The following is a 13,145-nucleotide window of genomic DNA, read 5'->3' as shown; positions in this document are numbered from 1 at the left end:
GTAGCGTCATCCCCACTTGACACATAAATCACCGAGTCACAGAGAGATCCTTACCCAAACGGTTAGGATTTGAACCCACTTTTCTCTGACCCTGGGCTCTTAAACCCCTCCTCTAAACCTTTCTCTTCCTCCCAAGAGGCCCCCTCACCTAGGGGAGACTGCCCTTTTCCCCAGCTTAGATGTCAGTCCTCTCCCAGACCCTCAGCCACAATCCAGGGACAGAGCTCCCATCCCCTCCTCCCAGGGCCCAGACGGTGAGTGTGTCCAGCTGGCCCAGCTCTGGTCACGCAGGGTTAATGAATGTTGGACTCTGGCTTCAAGCCAGGCCCAGGCCAGCTTTGCAGAACCCAGCCCAGGGCCTCTGCTGGCCCCTATGCTCTTCTGTACCAGGACGTGGGGCAGAGGTGTATTTGGCTCCCGGCTAAACCTGCCAGTGCATGTGCATGCATTTCCACCTAGGCTCAGGACTTGTGCCTGCAATGTGTGTGTGATCAGCATGCAGCCCGGGTCTTCTTCCTGCCCAGACTCCCAGGCCCCCCCTTTTGGGCCCCCCTTCCTGTGCTGGGCTCGGGTGAGGGGGAGGCCTTCTTGGCGGGAGCCTTAGAGAGGAGGAGGGAAGGAAGGGGGAGAGGAAATTGCAGACATAGCTGGAGGTGCAGCCTGAGGCCTGTGGACCAGTGACCCCCCCCAGCTCTGTCCAGGCTGGAGACCCCCACTCCCAGTCCTGAGACTGAGTTCAAGCAGAGGGCAAATCTGGCTGTGGAAAGGACTAGGACTGACTCCCAAGGGAAGGGGAAGGGAACTCCTGGTGTCTCTGTGACTGTTTAGTCTGTTTTGTGAGCGGGTATGTAGGTTTTTCTGCCCATATCTGTATATTTGTGTGTCTATTTTCATGTATCTGCTTGAGTATTTTTGTGGTGGTGAGTATGTCTGTGGATAAATCCATTCAGCCGCTAGTCAACAAATGCTAACTGGTCAGCCTAGCACTTCCTAGTAATGGAGTTCAGCAGTAAACAACAGATGCTAATCTTTGCCCTCATGGAGCTGACACAGGCGGAGAGACAAACAATACGTGAAGAAGATAATCTTGGGGGGCTAAGTGTTCAGAGGGCGATAGAATAGGGACTGTGATGAAGAACACCTGGGGGCAGCCCTCGCAGGTGACATAGGGGGAGACCTGAATCCTGAAGAGCGGACAGCCCGGACAGGATCTGGGGCAGGAATGAGGCCGATGGCCCTGAGGTAGGAGCGTCTGAGGGCACCTCTCTTCAGGGGCGCCGAGGCACAGAGAAGGTGACCAGGTGATTGCAAAGCAGTCTGCGGGCCTGCAGAGGAGCTTGGATGTTATTGCAAGTGTGTTGGGAGCCCCTGGAGAGCTTCCATCAGGAGAGTGTCAGGGTTCCATGATGCACTCTGGAGAGGTCCCTGTGGGGGCTCAGTGTAGGACAGACCACCACAGGGAGAGCAGTGAGCAGACTGGCAGCCATCCTGGCCAGCAGTGGTTGAGGGCTTGGCCCAGGAGGACCAGTGGAGGAGGTGAGCCAGGCTCAGATTGTGCAGGGAGTATCAGCAGGACTCTCTGGATTGATGTGGTTGTGAGGGAAGCAGGAATGCAGGACAGCTGCCTGATATTGGCCCTGAGCACCTGAGGAAAGCTCAGCTGAGGAGCAGGTTTTGGTGGTGAGATTTGAGAGTCAGTAAGGTATCTGGGTGGAGCTGGCAGACAGGCAGGCGGGGCCCTGCGGAGTCTGGGCTGCGAGTGTGTTTGAGATTCCTCAACACCCAAGATGGACTGAAACCCCCCCGGGGGGGTGGTGTATAGCTGAGGTTGCCCAGGGGACAGGGAGAGGAGAGCTCTGGTTGCTCCACTGTGGATCTCCTGCAGGAGGCCTCAGCCAGGAGAGACCAGTGAGGTGGGAGGAAGACAGGAGGAAGGCCTAGCTCGGACCCGGACGTGGCCATGATCAGCCGTGTTAAACTGGGCTGTGAGGAGACGGTGAGGCCAGAATCTGACCACGGGCTGTGACTTGGATGGGTTTCCATGGGTGTTACTCACATGTTGAGTGCCTGCCATCCATGTGAATATCAGCATGCGCTGCGGCCATGCGTGTATGGCCGAGCCTAAGTGTTGAGCATGTTGTGCCTCGGTTTGCTTGGCACATACCTGTGTCTCTTGTGGGTCCACGTGCATGCCTCTCTGAGTGGGGGCTGTAAGATTTTGGATATGTTTGTGTTAAGCTGTTTCTGGGCATCTGTGCTATGTGGATTGCTACCTAAGACAAAGGTGTGTCTGTGTTTGGGTTGGCATATGACTTGTGTGTTTCGAGTAAGTCAGGTATGACTCAACCCTGCTGAAGCAGGTGGCCATGTTGGAGCAGAGTTGGGGTTGAGATGGTTTCTAGTCCCTTGGAGAGGGGGACACACCCAGAGGGTACCCTAGAAGGCTGCCTTCTCCAGGGGGATGCATGTGGCCAATCCAGGCCAGGTGGGAGAAGTGGCAGCCTTGCCCTGGAGGGTTCAGGGAAGCTGAGGGCTGCTCCCTGAGGCCCTGGGAGAGGTGCCCGCAGCCTTTGGACCACTCAGACCATCCTCTGAGTCTGCAGACCCTCCTGGCCACCTGCCTATCTGCTTTTCTGCCTACCTCTGCCCACCCACCAGCCTGTCTGTAGCTCTGCCCAGCCACCTGTTTTCCGGTCATGCTGGCTGTGATCTCTCATATCTGTCACCTGCCTGCCTGGCTTGCAGCCACCATTCCACCTGCTGGTTTCCTCCCTGTCTGTCGGCCTGTGACTGACCTGCTGCCTGCCCGCCTGCCGGCTTGTTGGCTGCCTCCCTGCTCTCCTGTCTGCCTGTGAGACTAGAGATTTGTCACCTTGGGAAGTACAGAGAGTGATCCTAAGATGACACACAGGAAGGACAGGTATTAGTGGGTGGTCAAAGTGCCTCTGGGAAGGACCTCGGGAGGGCTGGCATATTCAGGGCCTGAGGCCAAGCCCAGCTCTGCCTCCTTCCCCATCAACCCATCTGGGGGCTGGCCCTGACTGCCCTGCTCCTGACCCTGGGGCCTCACCCCACTGCCTAGGTCTTGGACAGAGGGAAGAATGGGACTCACTCAAGGCCTCCTAAGACCTGCCCAGTCCTCTTAATGCCCCCTCTGCACCCAAGACAGCTGCTGGGAAGAGGGCACTGTGAAAGCTTGCAAAATGAGTAACAGTGGTTGTGGATACTGTGTGTCTTCTGGGTGCCTGGCCATCCGCTGGACGCTGTGCTCGCCTCAGCCCTTCAAATCCTCCTTGTGACCTTGTGTAGTTGGTAGCGTAACTCCCATTTTACAGAGGAGGAAAGTGAGGCCCAGAGAGGTCAAGTAGCATATGTGTGGCTGTAAGTGATGGGGCCTGGATTTGGACTTCAGGGCCAGGTTCCCTGCTGGTCGTCCACTGGGCAGTTATAGACCACAGTTCTCCACCTCAGCAGACCCAGAGCTGCCTTTTCACATTTTGTATTGCTTATTTTATGCTCCAGAAATGAAATGTATGGCTAATATACCCACCTCTACTTTTAATAAAATTAATATACATGGGGGGAGGGTATAGCTCAGTGGTAAAATGTGTGCTTAGCATGCATGAAGTTCTGGGTCCAATTCCTGGTACCTCAATTAAAATCAACCAACCAATCTAATTACTCCACCTCCCCCAATTTAATATATATTATATGATAAATTAAATAATTATATAATTGAATTAATATAGATAATATAATTTAAAAATATATATACATTCTTGTCCTGCAATATAAAATAAATAAAGGGAAATGTTATGTATTTATGAAGTGATTAATTGCTGGGAAGTTAACAGCTGCGAGTGCAGCCCGACGCTGGGATATTGTGTCAAGTGTCTGAAATGGTGACAAATTCTTGGTAAAATTCCGAACAAAAAAAGAGTACAAATTTCCTTCACTTTACACAGTACTTGCATTCTCAGAAAATTTGGTGTATATACACAAGTCCTCAGTGTTTATGTGTGAAATAGAGTTAGATTCTTGGCTCTGGTAATTATAATCAGGGTTTTCCATTCCTGTCGTGCAGGATATGGAGTCTGCCTTCTTTGTGGGGTTGTCTGGAGTCCCTGGCCCCACCCCCAATGCCAGCAGCACTCTCCCTGACCCCGTCATTGTGACAACCAGACCCCCCAAATTCCCCACCCCCGCACGGACTCTCGCCCGCTCGGAGCTGACCATTCCAGGACGGGAGAGAGGTATAATCAGTTCTCACATGTAGGATGTAATACCAGGCTGTAAGGAGCACAAGGAAGGGAAATAAAGCACGGGGAGGTGGGGCCTCTCTGAGGAGGTGACATTTTGAGCCAAGGGAAGCAAGGGAGGGAGCCAGGCAAATATCTAAGGGGGAAACCCTTCCAGAAAGAATAACCAATACAAAGGCCTTGAGGTGGAAGCTGCTTGGCTCTTTTGGGGTCAGCAAGGAGGCCTTGTGGTGGGGGCCACTCACCACCAGTGAGTGAGAGCGGGGAGGGGCCTCATGGAGAGCCCTGTGGTGCAGGGTTTTCTAAGCCACACGCAGGCCTGTCTGGATGTTGTCCTACACGTACAGAAGCCATCAGACAGGTGTGAGCAGGAGAGGGACAACATTGGGTTTGAAAGGGCTCACTCTGGCTTCCATGTGGCCCTGGGCTGTGGCAGGGGTAGACTGGGAGCAGGGAGAAAACGGGGCTCAGATGGGGTGGTCGCAGGAGCTGTGAGTAGCGCTCAGAATTTGTTGGGCCGGCTGGCCGGCAGGCTGGGCAGCTCAACAGTGGGCTGGACACGGGGTGTGGGGGTGGGGAGACAAGACGTGCAGGCGAACGTGGCTTTGGAGCCTGCACAGCTCAGCCTCCCAGCCTCCATTTCCTCACTTCCTTTCCACTTGAGAGAGCGCCACAGATCCGGGCTGGCCTCTCTCTGACGCTCTCTCCCTGAGGACACTGGGGACCAGGCAGTGGCCAACACTGGTGGAAACATCGCAGTTCTTGTTTGACTCCTCAGGGGCATAAAGAGGCTATGATCACATCCATCTTTTTGGTACTTTCCCCTTGCTTTGCTTCTAGAGCTCACAATAAAATCTGGTAAAGGGCGATCTAAGAAGTTTCGATCAATAAAGCAACAGTTCTGACATGCGAGCCACGTGCCAGGCCTGTTCAGGGTGCTGAGGACCCCGGAGTGAGCAAAACAAAGTCCCTGGCTGTCTGGAGTGTTGCTGAATGCAAGCCTGACACGTAGGAGCACAGGTGATACCTGTGCTCAGAACAGAGGCTGATCAGGTGGGAGGTGCAGGAGGGAGGCTGAAAATGGAGGTGAGGCCCGGAGCGACGGCTGGTGGAGCCAGTGTGGCCATGGTGGGCTGGGACTGAGAGCACCTTCTGGTACTGCCTCTGGGACATCTCAACGGAGAAGGTACTGGGCAAAATTTCTATAGACTCGAAAGTGGCCAGAAGGATGGGGACCACTTGGCTACTGCGGTAGCTGTGAGGCGGTGGGGTGCAGGGAGGGATGGGGGTGCCTGGGGGCCCACCCTGAAGACGTTGCCGAGAACCAGATCTTGGGGCAATGCTACCTTCTCTTGCTATGTGGACACCTGCTTGGGAGGGGCTCCTCCAGCATGGGTCTCTGCTCCTTTTGTGACCCAGGCTGTGTGTGGTTCCTGAACACAAAAGTGGGTCTGTTGGGGGCGGGGCCAGCCCACCTCCAGCTACACTGCTCCAAAGCTCAATCTGCAAAGTCTAAATTTAGGCGAAGGAAGGAAGGAAAGAAGGAAGGAAGGAACCCCCCTTGGTTTCCTATGGAGGGGAGTAGGGGGAGGGTGGTGCAGGAAAAGGCCTGGCCCAGCTCTGCTTACCCCAGCTGCCCTGGATGGGCATGTGGGCACATGGGCAGTCTGTCTGGTTACAGTCCCCGACCCCAGATGGGGGTTTGGCAGGGAGATAGGATCAGTACTCTGCTGGTGGCAACCGCTGTGGGATGCGTCCTTCCTGCATAGGTCAGGGCTGAGCCAAGCCAAGCGGGGCTGGACCTGTTTGGAGGCTGGGAGATTCTGGCCCATCCCCCATTCAAGACAGCGATGGTGGGGGTAGGGGGTGGGGAGGAAGGGAAGGGGTGCCCATCCAGTGCACCTGGTGGTAGAGCCAAGCACCACAGGAAGGCTGCACTGCCTGGCTGGGTGGAAGATGGGGACGCAGGAGGGTGAGAGATGAGACAGTGACACTGGCTCCAGATCAGGAAGTTTTATTGCTGACATGCAGGGAGAGTCCCCATGTAGTACAAAAATATGACTTTATACAAACTTTTTTGTGACTTTTTCCATTTTGTTTCTTTACAATAGGACTTCTTTCAGCGTGTGACACCCAGTGAGGGCAGACCCAACCTCCTCTCATTTGCTTTGCCAGAAATTAATCAGGCACACGGGTTGACCTTGGAAGGGGCCAGTCTGTCTGACAGGCTTTGCAGACCCAGAGGATATTGCTTTGAAAAGGAGAATGACCACACGTGGCAAGCAGGCCTGGAGGGTCTGGGCAGGCTGCCGGACGAGGGGCTCGGGTGAGGCCCTCACAGGACAACAGTCACAGGGGCTGGGAGCCCTGGGCTGAACTGCATTTCTACTCCTTTAGGAGACTTCTTTTTGAAATAAATATAGAAAAGAGGGCATCCCGCCCCCCCCCGCACGAGACCCTAGTTCTCAGCGGCTGGACTGCTGAGGGAGGCAGAGCCTGGTGCTCAGGGGAGTAAGTGCTGGGCTCAGGTGGGCTCTGACGGACCCACTGAGGCAGAGGCACGAGGTGCCCAAGTGCTGGGATGGGGGCATGGGGAGGAAGGGGCGTGGGTGGCCCTGCTACTGCTGGCAAGAGGTGGCCCCATTTTTTCCAGATGGGGAAACTGAGGCACAAGGAGGTTTGGGAACTTGCCCAAGTCACTCACAGTGAGTCAGCTTTTGGGGAGAGGGCAGCTCACACTCTGGGAAACAAGGTCACACAGGCCTCGGTCACCTCCCCGCTGGGGAGCAAGGGCAGGCAGGAAGGGCCCGAGGACCCAGGGCTGCCTGGAGGGGAACACGCAGCCTCTCTGAGGGGCCTAGGGGGTTAGGCCAGGGGGAGGTCTTTGCTTGGCACTGGGCAGGGCCAAGTCCAGTGAGGGAGGGCGGGAGGGGAGGGGCATTCTGGTGAGAACAGCGTTTCTGGCAAGACAGGCATCCACTTCAAAAATCTCGGCTCAAAAAGGGCAGCAGGGCTGTTCTCAAGCCAGGCTGGGTCCCCCCGTCCCTACCATTCTCCCCACAGACCCTGCAGCCCCCAGGAAGGACCCTGGCGGTCTGCAGGGAGAGATACCACATCTGTTATGAGGCAGGGGCAGGAGGAGAGATGCCCGCACCGTTCTCTGAACACAGAGGGTGGGGGGAGTGAGAGGGCACACAAGCCGGGCCACTTGTGCACGGCTGCCCAGAGCACCCCTCCCCAGCCGCCCACCAGGCACCCTTCACATCTGTTGGCGTCACCTTGGTATCATGGTGAGTGGTGGAGTAAGAAACCAGGGCCAGTGCGGGTGTACAGCACCTCTGAGGGGCCAAGGTGGGGGGAAGAGAACCAAGTCTAGAAAGGCCTCCCAGCACCAGGAACAGGAGGGCCAGTGGGCTGGGGGGGGGGAGGGCGGCAAGAAGGGGCTTCTGAGCCTGGGGGTGTGGCGGGGCCCCGTCTAGGGCTGTGGACTCCCTGCTGTCCAGCCAGGCCAGGGGCAGGGAGCGGCCACAGGCTGAGCCACTGAGAGCTGGGAGAGAAACTGGTTTCAGTACAAAAATAAATACATTTGAATTCGCTTAAGATGAGGTGAGAGTTTTCCAAAGCTTGGATTGAGGGGGCCTGGGGTCAGAAGGGGTGGGATGAAAACACTGTGAGGGGCCGGGGAGGGCTGTGGGGAGTGGGCATTTGTGTTTGGAGCCAACAGCGAGCTGCACGCTCAGCTTACGTGGACACTGGGGAGCAGCTGTCCCGGTAGGTTGGGGGGCGGTGGTCAGGCCCCTGGGCGGGTGGGCTCCCTCCTCCTCCCTCTCACTCAGTCCAGAGACAGCATGGTTAAAGAGACAGAGGTAGATTAAAACGTCATGATTAAAAGCGAATTAGTTATCGAGGCTTCTCAGATTAAAAACCAAACAATCAAGCAATCATTCCGAAAGGTAGCTACGTGGTACCTCTGCTGACCCCATGTGTGACCTGGGCTGTCCCTACCCCGTCCCCCGTGTGGCCTGGGAGAGCGTTTAGCACGACGGGGCCCAGCTCGGTAGCCGGGCCGCTGGCTGGGGTGGGGAGAGGCGGCGGGTGGTGCCGGTGCCCCTGGCCGAGGCTGCTATTTCCGCAGGTAGCGCTGCGCCAGGATGGCTGCGTCCAGGGGGTTCATGGGCTGTGCATCGTGGCCCAGCCGTCGCACCGGCGGCACGCTGCCCAACTGCCGCTTGGGGACCCAGCTGCGGGCCTCGTGGATGGAGCTCTTCTCCTCGGCCAGCAGCAGCTGCTGCCGCATGTAGTTCTCAAACTCGTACTGGGAGCACTCCTCCGTCACCTTCGCCTGTGTGACAGAGAGCGAGCACAGACAGACAGACAGAGGGGGATATGGAAACAGAAGAGTGAGGTCAGGCGGCCTGGCTTGAAGGCCTCCCTCCCCAGACACCACGCCCTTGGGCCAGATCTAGTGGCCAAGAGTGTGGGTCGCTGAAGCCCTCCAGCTGACCTGAACCTCAGCTTGCCAGCTGCCTGGGTGTCACTCAGACCTGTGATCTCCCAGTCTCACTGACCTTGGAAGAGGTCACAGTACTTCAGAAGGCTTAGTGTCCTCACCTGTGAAGTGGGGCAGTAATCTCCCCTCACAGAGGCTCTCAAGAGGCCTGGGGAACCAGTGCCTGTCACGTGTTAAGAGAGAGGCCTGGGACTGGGGTGCTCAGCTCCTGGGCGATGCTGCTTCTCTATTTTGCCCCAAGTTGAGCTCCCTGGAACAGCCCAGTCACAGCAACAAAGTGAAGTGGTAGGTCTCTGTGCTAATCATTGGAGGCAGAAAGTAGGGTTGTGGAATTGGACTTGGGCTCAAGGCTCAGCTCCGTATTTCCAAGCTGTGTGACTCTGGGAAAATTACTTTACCTCTCTGAACCTGTTTCTTTGTTTTCTTTCTTTTTTTTTTGGTGAAATGGGGATAAGAACACAGCCCACACTGGCCTATCATGTGAACTGAATGAGATGTACTAGGGGGCACTCCCTGCTGCTAATGATGATAATTTTTAGATGCTGAATGGCCCTCGGAGCGGGTGGGAGCTGGAGGGTAGGGCCTGGAACTCTCTCTTCAAGGGCCAGGAGGCTCTGCTGTGGTCCCAGGCTGGCTCCTCCTGGCCTTACCTGTCCAGTGCTTGCTGCGGGACTACAGGGTGGCCCAGAGAGGGAAGGGCCTTACAGCTTCCCTCTCAGGACACAGCTAAGCCCTGCCCCCAGGGGGCACCCTAAGATCACCTGCCAGCTGCTGCCTAGCACCCAGGTCTCTGCCCCTATCCTGGGCCCAGCACTTTCTCCAGTGCAGGGAACAGGGGAGGAGAGAAAACTGGGGGAAAACGAATCATCTAAAAAACGAAAAGCAGGAAGGGCGAGAGAGAACCCTGTGAGTCAGAGGCACAGACAAGTGTGACCATTTAAAGAGCCAGCATGGGGCAGGGCCAGGGCCTGGGCAGAAAGAGGAAGCTGAGAGAGGGCTGGCCTGGGCTGCAGTGGGGCCTCCACTGAGGCTGCCCCACAGCCCCTCTCTCAGGCCACGTGGAACTGCCAACTGAGCCAGACACAAGGCAGGCCCCAGGCAGCTCAGGCTGAGGACTTAAGTCTCCCTTTCGGGCTCCAAGGGCTGGAGAGGCTGAGGGGGCCCTGTGGCCTGCCGGGAGCTGCCACCCCTGCCGTCCCTGGAGGTTGCTGCCTCAGGACTTGGGTAATGGCCTGGCTGGTCTCCCCAACTCACCTCCTGGGAGCTGTCTGCGTTGCTCATTTGGTCGTCGATGTCGGGAACCACCTGCAAAGGCCCGCTCAGAGATGACAAGGACTGCCTGCAGGGAAGGCAGGTAAATCAGGCTGGCTGCAGGAAGCCCTGGACCCTGTTCCCCAGGCCTGGCTGGCACGGTCCCCACTGTTCTGAGACTTGGCTGGAGTCAACAGACCTGGGCTGGGTTCCAGCTCAGCTCCTCCTGACACAGCTGCCTCTGCTTCTCAGCCTCAGCTTTCTCACCCAGTAAGTGAGGGACAATTTCTACCTTGAAGACCGTGATGAGAACTCAGTGAGATTAATACCATTCCCACAGTTGGCATCCACTGGCATGCAGGAGATGCTCAACCCTGAGTTCTGCCTGCAACCTCCTGACCTTGCCCATGGGGACAACCTGGGGATCTGAATCTGCCTGGCAGAGAAACAGGCCCAACCTCAGGCTGCTTTTCTGGGTAGGAAGGGCAGTGCCTACGGGCAGGAAGAACCCAGCCTGGCACCTGCCCACTTACCACGATGCAATGATGGCACTGAGGGCCTCCAGGACGTCGGCGGCAGCCAGGCGCTGTTGGGGGTCGAGGACCAGCAGTTTCCGGATGAGACACACGGTGTTTTCAGAAACCCGCCCATCCCTGGTGCGGGAGAGGGAGAGGGAGAGGGAGGGTTGGGAAGCTGGTGCTGGAACCCAGGGCCTCAAGCCTCACTGTGTTGTTTCCACCCCTCAAGCCTGAAGGGCTGGACCTCCCTTCCCTCCGCTCCCTCCCCAGGGAGGGAGGACTCACTCAGGGATGGTGTACTCAGCGGCCTTGATCTTGCGGAAGAGCTCCTGTGGGATGCTGTCGTAGAAGGGGAACTGGCCATAGAGCATGGTGAAGAGCACCACGCCCAGGGCCCACATGTCGCTCGGCTTGCCCCGGTACGGCCGGCCTGCAGGGCACAGGGACGCATGCACACTCAGCCCAGGGCCATTCTTTCCTGGTCCTGGCATTCCCTTAGCCTATTGGCCACGTGCCCGAAGTCCCACCACGGGACCCCTCCACCTTACCCCCTCACTTCCGGTCACCTTCCTCCCAAAGCAGGCCTCACTGGCCCAGTCCTCAAGCTTCTGCCAGGCTTGTTCCTCCCCTACTCGGCAGGCTGGCTCCTGCTCGTGCTCTGGTGACCTGGCTCCCTAGGGGGATGCTCCACCTGGGCATGACCCCCAAGGAGAAGGGGTCACATGGGGCCTCGTACCGCTGCCTCGCAGCACCAGCCCTGCTCTGCTGACCGCCAGCTCCCTGGCGCTGATCTGGCCTGTCCTCCCAGCACTTAGCAGTCTGTCAGGATGCTCTCCTCTGTCTGTTCACTCCCTGTCTCCCCCATAGAAGGTAAGCTCGCAGAAGCAAGCCCCTCTCTGCTTTGCTTGCTGCTGAGTCCCGGTGCCCAGCATGGACTCAGAGCTGCTAAATGAATGAATATCCAGCTAAGTAAGCCCTCCATGCTATAGTTTTCTCATCTGTACAACAGAAGGGAGCAGGCATTTAACTGAGCATCCACTTTGTGACAGCCCTGGAGGAAACATTTTATTTTATTAAATCTCCACCACAACTCTATGAATTGGATGTTTCTCTATTTTTCAAGAGTAAAACGAGACGCAGGGATGCTATCCATCCAAGGCCACACCGCTGACTGTGAAAGCCCCGCTCTCCCACTTTTGGGGCAATCCATCCGTCCACTCATCATGGCAGAGCTCCTCCCACGCGCCAGCTGCTGCCTGACCTGCTCCAAATGTAAAGCAGGAGAACCGCCCAAGCCTTTTGGAAGCGCCTGCTGCCCAGTCCTTGGGACAGGAGCACGCTGGCTGGCGGAGGCCTGGACCCCCAAACACCACGCAGCTCCAACAGGTGTGGAAGAGGTGCTGCTGGGTGCCTCGGTGTCATTTCCCTGCACAGCAGGCAGCGCCCGGACAACTCCCATCCCTCCTCTGGTCTCAAAGCCTTCTGGGTGGCTGGAGAGGCCTTAGGCTGGGGGACGCTGGTGCTGATGGTCTCATCAGGCCTACTGAAGGTCAGGCAGCCTAACAGGGTGGGTGTGTGCTCGTGCATGGAAGTGCTGTCACAGGCCTCGGCCTGCGCCGTCAGAGGGGTACCACGGCTCTCCTACAGAGAGCCTGTTCATTTGTTCATCGAGGCCGACATCGACCTCACAGGGCTGCTGTTGGGGGTGAGCTTCTGCCCTGGCCGATACAGCAGGAGGCTTTGTGGAGATGAGCCTCTGTCACGCTTTCCCCAGGGCTGCACCAGCCCCAGCCCTTTCCAACCCCCAGTGTCAAAAAAGCAGCCTGGGTGACCCTGTGTCCTGACTCTATGGCCAACTCTAGGGCAGATCCTTTCTCCCCAAGGGTGGTCACCAACACGCATCCACTGGGTCTCTTCTCTTAGTTCTGTTTGGCTCCATAAAATGTATTGTGTCTCCTGCGGCAGCTGGAAGGTCAGCTGGTTCCTGCCAAGAGGCCTGTATCTCAGGGCCCAGGAGGGAGGGGCACGGCTGCCGGGAAGTCCCACAACTTCCACCCTGAACTGGAGAGGCCCCCCGAGCAGACCAGCTCTCCCAGGAGCTCTAACCATTGGGACCTTTCCGAGATTCTGAGGCAACACTGAACTTGAAGCTTTCCTTTTAGTATCGACAATGCCAGCTAATGTTTATTGAGGCCCAGAGAGGTTAGTAACTTTCCCAAGGTCACACAGTTATTAACCAGACTATGAACTGTGAGGGCAAGGCCATGGCTGCCTTTTCACAGCTTCAGTGCCGAGGGCTGTGGCTGGCACACAGAATCAAAGATACGCAGACCTGGGATCAGAACCGACTTAAATCACCTCATTTCATCCTTTTAACTGTGGAGCGGCAGGACTGTTTTCAGCTTTTAACCTATGAGGAGACTGAGGCTCAGAGAGGGGCTGAGGGCCAAGTCACATAGCTGGGTAATCAGCAAGGCCAGTCCCAGAGCCTGGGTCTCTGGCCTCCCAGTCCAGGTCTCTTTCTGAGGCAGGGGTTCCTTTGTTTCATCCTCCGAGACGGGCATGAGTCTGGAAGAGCCAGAGAGAGGAGGCCACAGGCAGCAGCTG

General features: G+C 56.9%; 1 protein-coding gene across 4 annotated transcripts in view; it reads right to left on the bottom strand.

The window, feature by feature from the left end:
- Positions 1–6,257: 6,257 nt before the first annotated feature.
- The window catches only part of STK40 (serine/threonine kinase 40), a 37,582-nt gene continuing 30,694 nt past the window's right edge, over positions 6,258–13,145 (bottom strand). For all 4 annotated transcript variants that reach the window (XM_015246488.3, XM_072974759.1, XM_072974762.1 and 1 more), the window contains 4 exons: positions 10,824–10,968; positions 10,554–10,673; positions 10,024–10,108; positions 6,258–8,601 (listed from right to left, as the gene is read on the bottom strand). In XM_015246488.3, coding sequence (XP_015101974.1) covers positions 8,383–8,601; positions 10,024–10,108; positions 10,554–10,673; positions 10,824–10,968 — 569 coding nt within the window. In that variant the 3' untranslated portion in view covers positions 6,258–8,382. The remainder of the gene's footprint in view (positions 8,602–10,023; positions 10,109–10,553; positions 10,674–10,823; positions 10,969–13,145) is intronic.

The sequence above is a fragment of the Vicugna pacos genome, chromosome 13 (assembly GCF_048564905.1).
Source record: "Vicugna pacos chromosome 13, VicPac4, whole genome shotgun sequence".
Classification (NCBI taxonomy): Eukaryota; Metazoa; Chordata; class Mammalia; order Artiodactyla; family Camelidae; genus Vicugna; species Vicugna pacos.
The sequence above is the reverse complement of the archived record's forward strand: the minus strand, read 5'-3'. Positions and strand labels throughout refer to the sequence as shown.